At 46.1% G+C, this 16312-nt stretch overlaps 1 protein-coding gene across 1 annotated transcript; it reads right to left on the reverse strand.

The window, feature by feature from the left end:
- Positions 1–2051: 2051 nt before the first annotated feature.
- SLC25A51 (solute carrier family 25 member 51) lies at positions 2052–14002 on the reverse strand. The gene is made up of 2 exons (XM_077817827.1): positions 13888–14002; positions 2052–5092 (listed from the first exon to the last, which is right to left on the reverse strand). Exon 2 carries the CDS (start codon positions 5053–5055, stop codon positions 4177–4179), a length of 879 nt encoding a protein of 292 aa, XP_077673953.1. The 5' UTR covers positions 5056–5092; positions 13888–14002; the 3' UTR covers positions 2052–4176.
- Between the last annotated feature and the right edge of the window lie 2310 nt (positions 14003–16312).

Genomic DNA, 16312 nt, shown 5'->3' on the forward strand with positions numbered 1-16312 from the left:
GTCTCCAACCAACTGTAGAAGTCTTTTTTAATACAAGAGTAAGTTATGCGTGTAGAATATTTTGAAATAATCAAAGTTTCATAGTCAGAGGGGGTAGACTTTTAATACAATACATACCAAGTAGCAGAGCTGTTCTGAATATACTGTACTTGCTCCTATTCAGTAACTTGTACTGTTTGTGAACAGTTTCTCTTGCTTGCAAAATAAATTAAACATTTAATAAAGCAATTCAGTGCATTTTTTGAAAGGTGATAGGGTGCATTTTTCCCAATGTTAAGATATATTCCATACTTCTAACAGAACCACATAGGCTGGAGAGCTATTTACTGCACTATTTGCTTCCAGTCCTAGCCACTCCTTCAACTTGAATCTTTATTTCACTAAATAGTATATCCCTTTCAAGGGGTGAAAAAGAACCAGTCATTGACTGACTGTTTATTTTTGTGAATCTTTTTGTACACTGTCAGTGTTTGCTATTATCACAGCTTTTGCCTTTGCTAGAGAAGGCTCTGGAGATCAGATGTAGCATCTGGTACAAAAGAGCAATCTACATTACTGTATCTCCACTTTTATTAGATTTACTCACCTGGTGCAAGAGACTGGTACATCAAACCACCTATCTACATCTCAGACAATGCTGGCAGTTAGGAAATTATGTATTTGAGTCTTGCCATGGAATATGAAATATGGGAAATGCATGTAACCCCAGGAAAGGCAACCAAAAAAAAACCTGCCCACATTTATTCAGATTAATCTAATAGCAAGAATAGGTACAAACATTTAAGTTGTTCACCAAGATGGGGGTAATAAGTCAAAAGTTAGCTTAATAAAATTTAAGCAGAGATATTTTGTAACAATCTTCCACAATGCCAACTTGTGTCCATCAGTATGTTTTCTAATACCCCATGTGTCTGAATCAGTACCCTAATAGCTTGGTACTCTGCTTTTACTGATTTTCCTACTTCATTTTGATACTGAGCACAGACATGAATAATGTTCCAGCTAGCCTGACTGGAGTCAGATGGACTTCCCTGCTCCAGCACATCTCTGTAAATGCAGCTTACAGTCTAATTCCCATGCTTTCATGTATTTATACCTGCTCCTGTATTTTCCACTCCATGTATCTGATGAAGTGAGTTCTTGCCCATGAAAGCTTATGCCCAAATAAATCTGTTAGTCTCTAAGGTGCCACAAGGATGCCTCGTTGTTTCAGTCTAATAAGGGTTCTCTTCTCCCATTCCCATCAGTGCTCCTTAATCCATGCTTCTGGTTTGGGTCACTTGACACAAACACTTATTCCTAGAACAATCTAGCCTCTGTAGTAACTAGACTGAACTCCTTGGGAGCAGGGACCATACTTGTATTAGCACACTCTCCCACCTCAATCATTCTTTCCCATGCCTGCATCCAATTCGTTTTTGTCCATTTTAACACTGTAGCTCCCTTGGTACTATTTATCTTACTGATAGTGGCTACCCATCCCAGTTTACTAAACTGCACAGTACATGTTCCTCCAGCTCAGATACTAATTTGTTGCATTCTGCCACAACCTACCTGTCTCTAACTTGACACATTGTTTATCATTAACCTTTGCCTACAGACTTAAGGCCATCCAATAATCCTCATATCAAATCACTGGAATATAATTTCTGATACTATCAAATCTTTATTAAACCCAAGAGATCTCATCTTTTGCATTCCCATTAACTTCACTGACAACTCTCCTGTACACAGAATATAACCAAGTTGTATAATTCTGTTAAGAGACATTTAGCCATGCCTGACATCCTCTTTAAACTCCTGATAACCATGACCTAAAAGTTGAAAATGGAGTTGGAAGAGGTTCTTGGCTCTTCCCTTGTGAAGTGGTGTATAGTAACAAACCAGCATGAGGCCAAGCCTCAACAAATGTTCTGTTTTATTGAACTATAATTGCTAACACTCGCTTTGTTTGCTCCAACTTATGTTCTTTTCTCAAGTGCCAGTAACACACTATTAGGAAAAAAATAAAAGTATAAAATATGTGCTACAAAAAACTAAGGCCAGGGAAACAGATTTTCTTTTGTTTTATTCCATCAAGGAAAGGTTACAAAAACAATACACTGGTAAAATCAGATTCCACCAGTAACATCCAACAGACAGTATATTTAAATCCATAGAATCACAACATTCAAAATATCAATGTGCTTTATTTGTGTTTGGCCATCTTTGACTGTGAAGCTTAGTAGTATAGAGCTATATTATAAAGAAATAGGACATACTGTTTGGGAGTAATTATTTAGGGGCAGTTATGTCAAGTGAACAACTGAAATGGGATAAGAAAGTAAAAACCATAAGCATTTGAAAACTTAAGGATACATAAAAAAGTAATGTTCACTCTAAAATTAAAAAAAATCCAAAATTTCTGAAAGCTTTCCTGGTCACCACAAAATATGAAAATACTTTATGAACCATTTTTGCATAAAAATATACAAAAAAATTAGTCATTTTTTTATATGAAGACCACTAGTTTGGTAATCACACCTGTGTTCCTGCCCTCTCTTCTCCAAGGCCTTAAAGCACATCCACCTGAATACCAAGTACATTACTTTTGTTTAATATTTATGAGAGTGTTTATCAACATGATTAAATGATCACAGAGAAACCCCCAAGCCCAGCGCTTATATGGTCCTCCTCGCCATAGTATTGGAGTGCCTTTTCCACTACAGTGATATACCCTGAACAAGGCATAAAATGGAGGGTAGAGCAAGTTTCAGCTAAAAATACTGACTGAACTGATCAGTTATGCTACCACCTCACATGAAGGAAGTAAAAATAGTTGCAAAAGGACATATGTTACCTTAATACAACAAAAGATGTCTACAAAGTACTTTGACTCCCGTCAGTTTTCATACGACTTCTGTACGTGTTAATGTTGCAGAAATCACGTTATCTTTCTGGCGCCATGCCTGTTTGCAACGGAAACTAAGCAGCACAAAAGACAAAATAAAAGACTCTACATTCACAAATAGGTGATACTGTAACTTGAAGGACACTTTAAAGCTTTTTAGATAAAATTTGTTTCATTTCCCCGCCACCGCCCCCCCTCACCCGCTACTCCCTTTTCACATAAGTACACATACCCCTACTTTGCACTAGATCAGCTTATGCTGAAGTTGAAAATGCAGGCTATGTCTACGCTGCATACCTTACAGCAGCACAGCTGTGCCGCTGTAAGGTCCCCGGTGTAGCCACTCTTTGATGGCAGGAGAGAGCTCGCCTGCTGGCAAAATAAAGTCACCTCCAATGAGGGGCAGTTGCTTTGTGGGCAGGAGAGCATCTCCTGCCGATAAAGCACTGTCCACACCAGTGCTTTTTGTCGTAAAAAAATGGTTTAAAAAGTGCATTGTAGACATAGCCTTAGTAGCTACCTTATGTTGCTTGACAAGATGGCATTCATATTAGGAGACTAGCAAAAACCAGCTGGCAAAAATAATTCATGTAGGCTTTGTTGAATCTTAAGGCTTAGTTGAGAAGTAACACCATCCTCATTAAAAGTTGGCAGTCTGGTTTCAAACAGTAAAGATACCTGGGAAACCTGAAACATTATGGGAGTTCAGAGTACTCTTACAACAACTGCATCAGCTACATCATACCTTCCAAGTTTACCAAGTAGGGAAACTAAATAGCTTTTGTCAGCCTCCCTCACTTTCATATTCCACAAAGTGCACAATCAAGCATAGTTTTGATCACCAGGAGTGTTGGGAAAGGTTGAGGGTGACCTGGAGTAAGTTTCTAGGCCAAGGCCAATATTTAAAGAGAAAGTAAGTTTCAATTAGTTTATTCAGGTATGGGTGAATTCACCTTCCAGCATCTAAATACTTTAATAAAGAGCGCACTTTTGAGCAAACTGATTTCTCTTAAATTAAGATCTAGACACAATGCCAACATTCACCCCATAAAGATTGAAGACCATTAATGAAGACGGACTGTAATTACCTTTCAGACTAAGCAGGCATTGGTAAAAATTACTTCTCTCCCTGCTGAAATGTAACCACCGTTTTGCAATTAAGCTCTCCAAATTTCAGTGTTATTCATGAACAGGTCTGATTATGACAAATTTGATCCTAGGAAATAAGTAACCTCAATGTGCCACTACCCAGCTGAGCCAAGGGACTTCATAGAAGGTAACATTTTTCATAATAACTTAAGCAAGAATTCATATGTTGCATTGATTATGCCCCAGGATATAATAGAGCGATGGTAATTCAGATGAGCTCCTCTGAAAAGACGTGTCAGTTTTCTATCACGTTCCAGCCAAATCTTCATGAAAACTTTTGGAAAAGACTGAAATTCCCCACCAATTTGAGATTGCATGCGAGCTTTTACAACATTCATTGGGAAAAACAAGAATCCCAACATGGCACCCAACAGCCCTCCACAGATAAAGTCATTGACCAAATGAGCACTATAAGAAGTTGCTTCGGGCAGACACTGCTTGATGGGTCCTCGCAGACCAAAAAAGAGTACATTACTCGGTCCATTTCGGATCAGAATAGGTACCAAACCCCGATAATATTCTTTAATTCCATAGTCTTTTAGCACCTTGAAAGCCTGGTAAGTGTTTGTAAATCTGTCATGATGTTTGTAGTCCTGAAGCAAAGTCTGGACCCGCTCAAAAGGTGTAAGAAGAGCTTCTGTGGTTCCTGCAAGCACTGCTGCCACACTGCAAGTCACAAGTTCAGGTGCATTTGTGTGCCTCTGGAGCAGGGAGGAGAAATCCTGATACAAGCCAAACATCAGGGCAAGAGTTGTAGTTTTCTGCATTAATGGAGGGAGGAGACCACGGTACAGGTTTCGGATTCCATCGTTCTGTAACTGACACACTGCATCCCTTACTCTCACTCCATACAGTTGTTGTCGAAAGAGGACCTTCTGGATGGGAAAGGTGATTGCTATATTGGTGAAAGCTGCACAATATCCACAAAAATAATGTTTACCCGAGCTAACTTTTACAATGTGATGAGCAATATCTTGCTTTGAACTTGTTAGGACAAGATCTTCTGAATCCATCATACTGCTCTTTCTTTCGTCATACGGGTGTTGTCCTCTCCTACATCGAGAAGGCAAAGGAGAACGTGAACACAGCTGCACAGAACCCCACTTTCTTTTTTTTATTCATGTATATAAATCCTTTGCATGCATAAAGTCTTCAGGCAATTTCATGAAAATTCAGAGGAACAGAATGATAAATGCCACATTTGATTGCTCACACATGTACAAGTGGTTTCAGTGGCTGCATTACAGCTCTCAAAGAACTGAAAGATTTATACATTGTTCAGCTAACTGACACAAGGTAGGGTAAAAAAGCAAGGAACTTTTTTGTTGATTAAATGCAAAAAGTTATACACAGAAATAAATTTTAAAACAAAGTGGCACATTTAGTGCCATGTGAAAGCTGAAAATGTATGTGGAAGTTAGGAAATTCAGAAGTTAAGGTTCCTACACTACACATTAGTAATTTTGACAATTGTTAATACAAAACAAAATCAATGTATGTTTTTGTTTTTTTAAACTTGCTATTACAAGTCATCTTGACTATTCAGACTCATATTTTACATGACCCTGTAACAGACCAAACCTTATCTGTAAAGAACACATTTGCTATGGAGTAGAAATTACAGATCACAAACTACAGAAAATATGGGTATAGTCTCTAAAGAACTGTCTACACTATAACAACTTAGCTCAGGGAAAGTAAGCAGTTGGACAGATGTCAATTAGCAACCTACATGGTTTTATCCAAAGGCAGACCACCACAAAAATATAATGGGGATGGGTCGGAAGGAATCCGAATCGGTGCTGAGTGTACAATTTTGAAAGATCTTTTGGGTAAGTGTGAGATGCATTAAGGCAGGGGTCCCCAGCACGGTGCCCGCAGGCATAATGACGCCTGCCGGGGCAGTTGTGTGCACCTGCAGGATACCGCACCACCAAAATGCAACCGAGAAGCGTTGCCGTTTCTTGGCGGCTTTTCAGAGGCGGGGCTTCTTTCCGCTGCCGCTTCTCGGCGGTGGGGTGTTTGGCGCCCGCCACACTCTGTTGGGAATAAGAATGTGCTATTCCCACAGAAAGGTTGGGGACCACTGCATTAAGGGATGGAAAATAAAAACCCACACAACCTGATTACATAGAGAAACAGCATTCCATAAAATACTGAATGTAACCTGAACATACAGTGGGTTTGGGGATGGGAGGAGAGAAGTTACCCCACTTAAGCAAGCCATAAATTCAAATGTGGCTTGTCAAAATGGTAAGGTAATTTAAATAACTATGTCTGCATACTTGGCTATGCTATAATACCAAGTAAGTATAAAAAGCTGACTCCAGAATTATAATTAATCAATCCTAGGTGCACATATTGTCCTGTTAAAGGTCAGAGAAGAACTGGGACAACAAGTGAGTTCTTAATACAAGTATTATCTACAGAGAGTTCTAAATATTTGCAATTTCAAAGTTTTGTGACCTACCCGAGAAAAGCTAGGGTGTCTTAGACCCAAGTATATTATTTGTGTTTGGTTTTAATATAATTTTTTCCTTTCTTTAACATCTGATTTTAGGCTATATTGTTTGGAAATTTCATTCAGTTCCAGAATAGTTAAATATAGCTCAGACTTCTAAAAGAGATATTTAAAGGTGTCTAAACTCTAAAGCCTACTCTGCTTTGCATTCTCCATCAGAAGGCATGAGCATATGGCAGAGGTGGGCAAACTACGGCCTGCGAGACCCTCCTGTCCGGCTCCTGAGCTCCAGCCGGGAGGCTCGCCCCTGGGCCCTCCCCTGCCATCCACCCGCCCCTGCAGCCTGAGCGCGCCGCATTGCCAGCGCTCTGGCCCGCCGCTCTCGCAGGGCAGCACGGCTGGCCTCAGTATGGTAAGGGAGCAGGGGGTCCCGGGGAGGCAGTTAGGGGACAGGGAGCAGTTGGATGGGTCAGAGGTTCGGAGGGGGCCAGTCAGGGAGCAGGGGGCGGTTCAATGGGTCAGGAGTTCTTGGGGGGGGCAGTCATGGGACAGGGAGCAGGGGGGCTTGGATTGGTCGGGGGTTCTTGGGTGGGCAGTAAGGGGACAGGGAGCAGTTGGACAGGGCAAAGGTTCGGGGGAGGCGGTCAGGGGATGGGGAACGGGGGGGTTGGATAGGGTGTGGAAGTCCCAGGGGGCCTGTCAGGGGTCAGGGGGTGTGGATAGGGGTTGGGACAGTCAGGGACAGGTACGGTTGGATGGGGGTGGAGTCCCAGGGGGGCGGTTAGGGTCTGGGGTTTGGGGGGGGGCAGTCAGGGGACAGGGAGCAGGGGATGGTTGGATGGGTTGGGAGTTCCGGGGAGGGAGGGGGGCAGTCAGGGTACAAGGAGCGGGGGGGGGGGTTGGATGGGTCTGGGGTTTTGAGGGGGGGCAGTCAGGGGGCGGGAAGTGGGAAGGGGCCAGGCTGTTTGGGGAGGCACAGCCTTCCCTACCCGGCCCTCCATATAGTTTTGCAACCCCAATGTGGCCCTCAGGCCAAAAAGTTTACCCACCCCTGGTATATGGGGTCATTTCGACAAGTGCAGTCACTGCCAGCCTGTGGTAGGCAGGATGCATGGGAAACCCTGAATAACCACAGCCAAGAACTGATCTGAACCCGATTTACCTTTAAAAGTTTTACTAGTGTAACTGTTTTGATTAGGGGTGTGATTTTTTACAGTACAATTATACCAGTAAAAGCCCTACTGTGGATGCAGTTATACAGTATAGTTTACTCCCCTTCCTATACAGAAATACTAATATCTAGCTCTTATATAAGCACTTTGCATCAGTAAATCTCAAAGCACTTTACAATGGAGGTAAGTATCATACTACTATGTACGCACTTTAATACCAGTATAACTACATCTATACTAGGGGGCTGAACGGCTTTAACTATCTTGGTATAGTGTCTGTAGGTCAATGTAGTTAAATCCACATAAAGGTGCCTTAGACCAATGTAGCTATTCCCAAAAAGAAAGGGAATAAGCTATAACAGATACAACTGCATCCATACTAGGGTTATACCAATTTAACTATTTTAGTAGAAAAATTATACCCCTTCCTGAAATAATTAAACTGGAATAAAACTGTGTGTAGACAAGGCCTTAGGCAGCTTAACACCAAATGCACCATCAGTATAGCAGTCTGTGGTCCAACAGTCATTTCAACCCCCATTTTCTATTGAAAAAAATCTAAACAAACAGCCAAATTTATATAGGCCACAAATTACTGCCTGCAAAGCAGCTGAATTCATGAAGTAAGGAGCAGTGTAGAACTACTACTTTACCCTCACCCTTGTTAAGTTTAACCAAAAAGCATCCCAGCTGTCTCTCAAGCACTTGTTATTACCAAAGGCAGGCCTCATGGGAAGAGGAGAGTTTCCTTAAGCCTTTATAATAATCTCTGCCTGCAGCAGTACTTATAAGGAACCTGCCACTTTCTCCAATGGTGCTCAGAAGTACCTAGGCTACTTTTCAGTTAAACTTTATTGCCAGCAATATAGTCCTCGAGCATTATGAAGAAATATAAGTCTTGGTTTGCGCCTTTGTTGCCAATGCCTGTAAATCCCTACAGCTGTTCTAACACCACCCAACTCTTATAGAAAGCTTTTCTCACCAATAGATATTAAAGCACTTTAAAAAGGAGCTAAGCATCATTATCATCCCCATTTTACAGATGGGGAAACAAGGTCACCCAGCAGGCCAGACCCCAGAATGTCAGCTCAGTGCTCTACCCACTGGGCTACACAAACAACAGTAGGGTGAGAGAACTGTGCGAAGGGGATACTTTGCATCCCATTGCCTTTTACCTTTTGTACCCATTTAACATGACAATGATGAAAGATTAGGAATCTTCCTGACTTTTGGCAACGAGGTCCCTGCTGTGCACTACGGAAAGTTAGTAAGTGAACATGACATCACCAATTAGAAAGTGGGTTTTGATGACCTGTACCTAAAACATCCAATTAACAACCTGGGTACCAGTACTGCAGACTTCCATGCACACCACCATGCCTCATTTCTAGAGGTGAAAATGTAGTTCAGTCTCCATGTCTTTAGTCTTAGGCTATGTCTACACAGGAAGCACATTACCAGGACTGTACAGGAATACCTGTCAACTGTACATGCAAAGTACTCCTATTGTGAACACATCTTTACTGGCAGAGCGGCAACTTGTACCAGTATAGTAAAAACACCCCTCTGAACAAAACAAGCTGTACCAATAAAAGTGCCGTTTTGATGGTATAACTGCATCCTCACTAGGCGTGTCTGCCAGCACAACTGTGTTGTCAGGGGTCACAGCTCTGACCAATTATAGCTATGCCAGCAGAAGTCTTTACTGGAGATCTGGCCTTGGTCTCTGCTAAAACAAACTAGAAGAGTTCCAATTATAAAGACAAGGGCTTTTTAATGTTTGTTTGTTTAAATTTGGCTACATGTTCATTAGGAATTTGACTGAGACCACCAAATCATTCCATATAGGTCACTCAGAAGCCACCTTTGGTAACTTTAGACTAATACTAGTTTGGGACATATCTGAACTAGTTGGCCTACAAGTAACATGCTCCCTAATTCCCTGCATCACCCACTTCCCCAGGTCTGAGGTCTTCAGGGACTTGTCCATAAAAGCAAAAAGGGTGCCTCCTTCAATTATTTTAGCTCAACGTGACTGAAAAGCCCTAGTAACATACATGTAGATGCAGGCTAAGACCTCTGAATTTGTGTTAGCTGGTCATATTTTAGCCTTTTTTACTCGGGTAGTCGAGACCCTTGTGAGAAAATATATAGTCTATTACGTTTATTATTTTGGTGCAAAGAGGACTAAAACCATGTAAAGGCAGGAAAGGCAGAGGTGGGTAACACTGGGATTTGTTAGTTCAAAGCCATATCAGGAGATAAAAATGCATAAATGTAAACAAGCAATCATACACTGAGGACAGTCTAATGCAGGCCACTCCCGGTAGACAGGATACTGGGCTGGACAGACCTTTGGTCTGACCCAGTATGGCCATTCTTATGATACTGCTGCAAACCGCTGACAAGACAAACTCAACTAGTACATGACAAGCCTTACATGAACGTTTAAGCTTGGTTCTACTCCAAAAACTGACTCTAAAAATGGCATTGTCTCACTGGTTTTTGTATCAAATTGCCCAAATTTGCAAATAACAGAATTTTTTTCTAAATGCCAACTGGATGTTTAATTGGGGGAGAGGGGGTGGAATAAATGGTGATACTCTCTGAAAATCTTCTCATAACCAAAATTCCACCCACTAAAGATGCTAAAATGGGATGCCACTCAGATTGGCTAGATCCTCATAAGAATGTCCCTTTACTTATCACATTCTTTGATTAAAGTTAAATACTTAACTATGATGACATTTAAGTTATTACGCTTCAGAGTTAAATCTCCCTTTAAATGAATAGGGACAATTCAGACTTCCCTTATAACTGTTTCTGATCAGGCAGACTTAACTATACATTGGTTTACATTTGAAGATTACCTTCACAGCTACTAAAGGCTAAAGATTTTATTTTTAAAATAAATTTTACATTCTGGAGCAAGAGGTAGTCACCAAAGAAAATCACTGGCTAACCTAAATCAGGCGTGGGCAAACTTTTTGGCCCGAGGGCCACATCTGGGTGGGGAAATTGCTTGCAGGGCCAGGGCAGGGGGTTGGGGTGCGGGGACGGAGTGTGGGAGGGGGTGCGGTGTGCAGGAAGGGGCTCAGGGCAAGGGGTTGTTGCAGAGGAGGGGTGCAGGCTGAATGGGGGGGCTCATGGAAGGATGTTAAGGTGTAGGAGGGGGCTCAGGGCAGGGAGTTGGGGTGCAGAAGGGGTGCAAGGTGCAGGCAGGGGGCTTAGGGCAAGGAGTTGAGGGGCAGGGTGCAAGAGGGGTTCAGGCTCTGGCCCGGCGCCACTTACCTAGAGCGGCTCTGGGTTGGCAGCGGCGCGCACCAGAGCCAGGGCAGGCTCCCTGCATGCCTGCCCTGGCCCCATGCTGCGCCGCTCCAGGAAGCGGCTGGAACCACGTCCCTACGGGGAGAGGGCCCACAGGGTTCTGCGTCTTTCCCTCGCCTATGGGTTCCTCCCCCGAAGCTCCCATTGGCCGTGGTAACCCGTTTCTGGCCAATGGGAGCTTTGGGGGAAGTACGCACAGGCAAGAGCAGTGTGCGGATCTCTCTGCCGCTCCCCTCCACCCCCCGGGGCTGCCAGGACATGGAGTAGCTGCTTCCCAGAGCAGCGCAGCGCCACTGGGGTGGCAATCCTGCGGGCCGGATCCAAAGCCCTGAGAGGCCGGACCCTGCCCGCAGGCCATAGTTTGCCCACCCCGTCCTAAGTGCCGGTAGAAGGTGGAACACAGAAAGATGTCCTCCAATCCCACAACACCGCAGTGCAATTTCTTGCAGTTACTATCATCCTTTACAGCCTTTCAGTAGGTGTTACAAGAAACAGATGGTTTTAGGGTCCCCATGCAAAAAAAAAAAAAAAAAAAGTTGGAGCACCACTGGAGCCCAGAAGCAGCTTAGAATAGGATCTAAATTTAGAACAGAAGGTCCCTCCCCGGGAAAAAAAGGTTGAGCCAATTTCTAAGCAGGTTTTTCTTGTGCTTATAATTTTCCTTTGCATTCACTCCCAGCTGAGAGCTTTTTAACGTTCTCTACTTTCCCCAAGCTATAAGGACAGTTTCTTTTAATTACCTAGTTTTCTTTATTCTTTATTCTTTAAAGGGGCACAATCAACATAAAACTTGTTTTAAAAGGTTGCATTAACATTGCAGATTAAGTCATCAAAGAACTGTAAAAGTCTAATTTATTTTTCTCCTGGTATGCTGTTTGCTTTGTTACAGTTCAATCAGCTAGAACACTAAAAAGAGACCCATTCAGTTTCAGCTTTGTTCCCAAGGCATTTTCACTTTCTATGGGTATGTCTACACTGCCCATGTTACAGCGCAGCTGTGATGTGGACAGCGTAGACACGCTTTATCACCCGGGCGGGGGGGGGCGGGTTTCTCACGGCAATAAAAAAACCCACCCTGCATGAGCAGTGGTAGCTTTATCTCTGGGATGAAGCGCTGTCTATGCTGGCGCTTTTCAGCACTAAAACTTTTGTCACTCGGGGGTGGGGGGTGTTTTCACCTCTGAATGACTAAAGTTTTAGCGCTGAAAGTGGCAGTGTAGACACAACCTGAGTCTCTTCATACATAGAGTTGAAAAGCAAGAAGAGACCATCAGATCACCTTGTCTGGCCTCCTGTATATCACAGGCCACCCGCACACGATACCTAACAACCAAAATGAGATCAAACCAGGGTAGATAAAAATTTGATTTTAAATTTATATTATGAGGAGTTTTTATTTTTAAAAATAAAGCTGCTTAAAATGAAATATGAAGTTACCATAAGTCACTCAAAACATTTAAATAAAACTGAGCCTCTATCAAAAACGGAGTTAAAAGCTGTTTCTCTATATAAAGGAAGATGTTTTTCCCCATTCTAACTTTTGAGGTCAAGCTTTATAAATATGGCACAATTGGTTAGTAGGAGATGGTCTCATTTTCAAGAGACCAAAGCTATGTCTACACTAGCATTTTGGTGAGTAAAATTTATGTCACTCAGGGGTGTGAAAAAAACACCCCTCGGACTGACCTAAGCTGTGGACTGCACTATGTCCGCAGGAGACACTCTCCCATAGCCTTAGGCTGGAAGGAACTTAAGCTCCTTCACTTAAGCATATTTGAAAGTTTTTGAAGGTTGGCCTGAAATGATCAGTTTAGTTCACTGACTACAGTTAATCCCTCTGTCTAATAAATCATTTAGTTGTAAATGTGAAATATGTTTTGATGAGAAGTGTATGTATCCAAACATTTAAGGGGTTTTTTTTAAATAAAAAATAAGTTTTATATATGCTTTTTGTGTATTTAAATGCCAGTTACCCTTCTGCTTCAGCTTGACACAAATCATGGGGGGAAAGTTAATTGTCCAGAAAATAAGCAATATATCATTCACCATTTTCTACTATACTAAAAACGTACAACAAATAAGACTGAAAATACTAAGCTATATAATAGCTTAAATAAGTGGACCATTATCGTGTGCCCTCCTACGTGCACAGATGTAACAAATCCCGTGTAAAGCCTCTGTTTAGCTGCGTGGACCATTAAAGCAGCTGACCAACCAGTGAGAACATTTTCTTCCCAAAATAAACTTCTCCATTTGTTCTTCAGTTATTTAAAAAAAAACTGAAATAAAAAAAGCGCTTTCAACGGAGCTTTCCCCGGGCTCCGCGCACCCCGAAGCGGAGCCACACAGCCCAGGGGAGAGCGGACTGTGACACGCCGACCCGGAGCGCGGGAGAGGGAGGCGCGCCGCTGCCCCGGCACAGCCACGGGAAGGCGGGAGCTGCAGCCACGCAGCCCGGGCAAGTGACCGGCAGCCGCTCGCTGGGGACGAAGGTGACCCCCCCCCCGCCACAGGGCCACCGGGGAGAAGACCCCTGCCCGCCCCGCACGGCCCCGGGGCGCACGCCGAGCGCGCGAGGAAGACCCCGCCGGAAGCACAGGGCGCGGCCCACACGTCACTGACATTACGGCGGGACCCTCGGATCGGGCTGCTCCCGCTGGGGCCCCGAAGCCCGACCCCGGCCGGCCCGGCGGCGCGGCCCCAAGCGCCCGAGCAGCGGCTTGAGCCAGCGGGAGGGCGGGCCCCGCGCGGCCGCCAACGCTCCGCCCCGCGCCCGTGCCAGGAACGGCGGCCGCGGCGAGCGGGGGCGGGTCGCACCCAGCCCCCACAGGCGCTAACCTGTCCCCTCAGGGCAGGCCCCGCGCGCGCGGGGAGGGGCGGCGACTCACCCGCGCCGGCTCCATGGCCGCTCGCGCGCGCTGACAGGAGCCGGGCCCGGCACCCTCCTCCTCGGCCACCGCCGGCCCAGCCCGACAGCCCCCACTCTGCGCGTGCGCGTGTGCCGACCAGCAGCGGCATGTGACCTGGACGCCCGGACCCGCCCCCCTCCCAGGGCGGTGGCGAGGCAGAAACGCGCCACGTGACCAGCGAATGTGGCATGGCCCCGCCCGCCTCACCGGCTCTCGAGCCCCCAGTTCCGACCCAATCAGCTGCAGAGCCGGCCCCTGCGTCGACACGGTCTCGCGCCGGGCCTGTGTGCGCGCGCGCGGAGCACGGGGTCAAGGGAGGCGAGGCAAGGGCGGCCGGGGGCAAAGGGAACGCGTGAGCGGGGGGCGGGGCTCCGCAGGGGCGGGGGGTGAGAGGCCCTGCGAGGAGCGGGCGGGCCCGGCCTGTGCCAGGCGCTCCCAGCCCGGACCCCTCCCCCCCCGTGATAGTCCAGCAGAGCCCCCAGGCCCCCTCGCCTGCACCGGGGGGACTCCTGCGCCCCCCTCGCCCTGCACAGCGCCCCAGCTCGGCCCCCCTCCTCTGCTGCCTCGCCGATCGCTGGGCGCTCACCTCCCAGGGCCAGGGCTGGACCCCGCTTCCCGCAGGGCTGGTGCAGCTGTGCCCTGTGGCACTTGGCGAAGATGCCACTACAGGCAGGACAGAGCCGCTCCCAGGGGCGTGGGTCCTCCCCTCCCCCCCGGGGGGGCCCTATCCCCCGCCCTCCCCTCCCCTCCCTTCCCTTCCCCCCTGGGGGGGCCGTAGCCCCCGTCCTCCCCTCCCCCGCCGGGGGGGCCCTATCTCCCGTCCTCCCCTCCCCCCTGGGGGCCCGTAGTTTCTGTTGACCGAAGACTTTCTACTCTGGGGGTTAGGTTGGTGTCATAGAATATCAGGGTTGGAAGAGACCGAGTCCAGCCCCCTCCTCAGAGCAGGACCAACCCCAACTAAATCACCCCAGCCAGGCCTTAAAAACCTCTAAGGAAGGAGATTCCACCATCTCCCTAGGGAAACCATTCCAGTGCTTCACCACCCTCCTAGTGAAATAGTGTTTCCTAATATCCAACCTAGACCTCCCCCACGGCAACTTGAGACCATTGCTCACTGTGTCACTCAGAGGTGTGAGGTTTGTAGGATAGAGGAGGGCAAAGTAGATGTGAAGTGTTGCAATTGACAGTGGAATAGAATCATAGAATATCAGGGTTGGAAGGGACCTCAGGAGGTCATCTAGTCCAACCCCCTGCTCAAAGCAGGACCAATCCCCAACTAAACCTAACTTGTGGCTGAGAGAAAGCTTTGCCTTGAGCACAGATTCACTGCCCTATAACTTCCTTTCCGTGGAGTTAAGGTTGACTGGCAGTGCCTTGTGCCCTTCTAGAATATTCAGGGCACCTATACTGAAAAGCACTATGTAAGTGTTGATATTATACTTAAACCTCTGAGTTAAGCAGTGGTGAGCTGGAGCCGGTTCTCGAGAACCGGTTGTTAAATTTAGAAGCCCTTTTAGAACCGGTTGTTCTGCGAGGGACAACCGGTTTTAAAAGGGCTTCTAAATTTAACCGGCCAAAAGTGGTGCCTTAGGCACCGACTCCATGGGTGCTCCAGCCCTGGAGCACCCAAGGGGAAAATTTGGTGGGTGCAGAGCACCCACTGGCAGCTCCCCGCCCCACCCCCAGCCCACCTCCGCTCTGCCTCCTCCCCTGAACGCGCCACCCAGCTCTGCTTCTCCGCCCCTGCCAGGCTTCCTGTGAATCACTTCAGGAACAGAACGCTTGAGCACTGTTGGACAGAATCTAGCACCGTTTTGCTAAAGAAAATTCGGGTTTAGGCAAGGCATAGCAAATAGGAGCTGTCGCACACCTGGCCTACACTTAAACACTGAGCCTACTCCACACAAGCCACCCTTGTCCGAAGGATTCTGTATGAGACGTTGCCTTTGCTTACTCCTTACTAAGCCTCAGCAGAGAGTCATATGCCAGCAGACTGCTGACAATCCCCGTAGCAAGAGGACCTTGTTCATCTCAGCTGACACAACCTGCAGAACTTAGTGCTGGAATGAATCGTACCTGATCCCTGAGGGTACACATGCACCGATCCTCATATCACAGCAACAGGTCTGCCAACCCCTTCCAGCTAATCCCTCCACCATTCAATATACACCGAACTGTGAGTGGCAGTTGCATGCACATGAATGTTGGATTTCAACTCTGTGTAACACTGTACAAACAATGGCATCTTCTTTTAGTCTTTAATCATATCTGCTTATTTTGGCAGCACGTCTACTGCAGATTTCCCACTGGCTCTTGCCAGCTCCAGTGGCACAGTTAGCGCTGTGGGAGTGGCACATACTTTTACTCTTCATAGGCTTGTTTTCAGAGGCTGAAGTGTAGCTGC

This window comes from Eretmochelys imbricata, chromosome 5 (genome assembly GCF_965152235.1).
Source record: "Eretmochelys imbricata isolate rEreImb1 chromosome 5, rEreImb1.hap1, whole genome shotgun sequence".
Taxonomy (NCBI): Eukaryota; Metazoa; Chordata; order Testudines; family Cheloniidae; genus Eretmochelys; species Eretmochelys imbricata.

Excerpts from the sequence above, each read along its gene's own strand:
- SLC25A51 (XM_077817827.1), bottom strand. The coding sequence starts at position 5,055 with ATGATGGATTCAGAAGATCTTGTCCTAACAAGTTCAAAGCAAGATATT.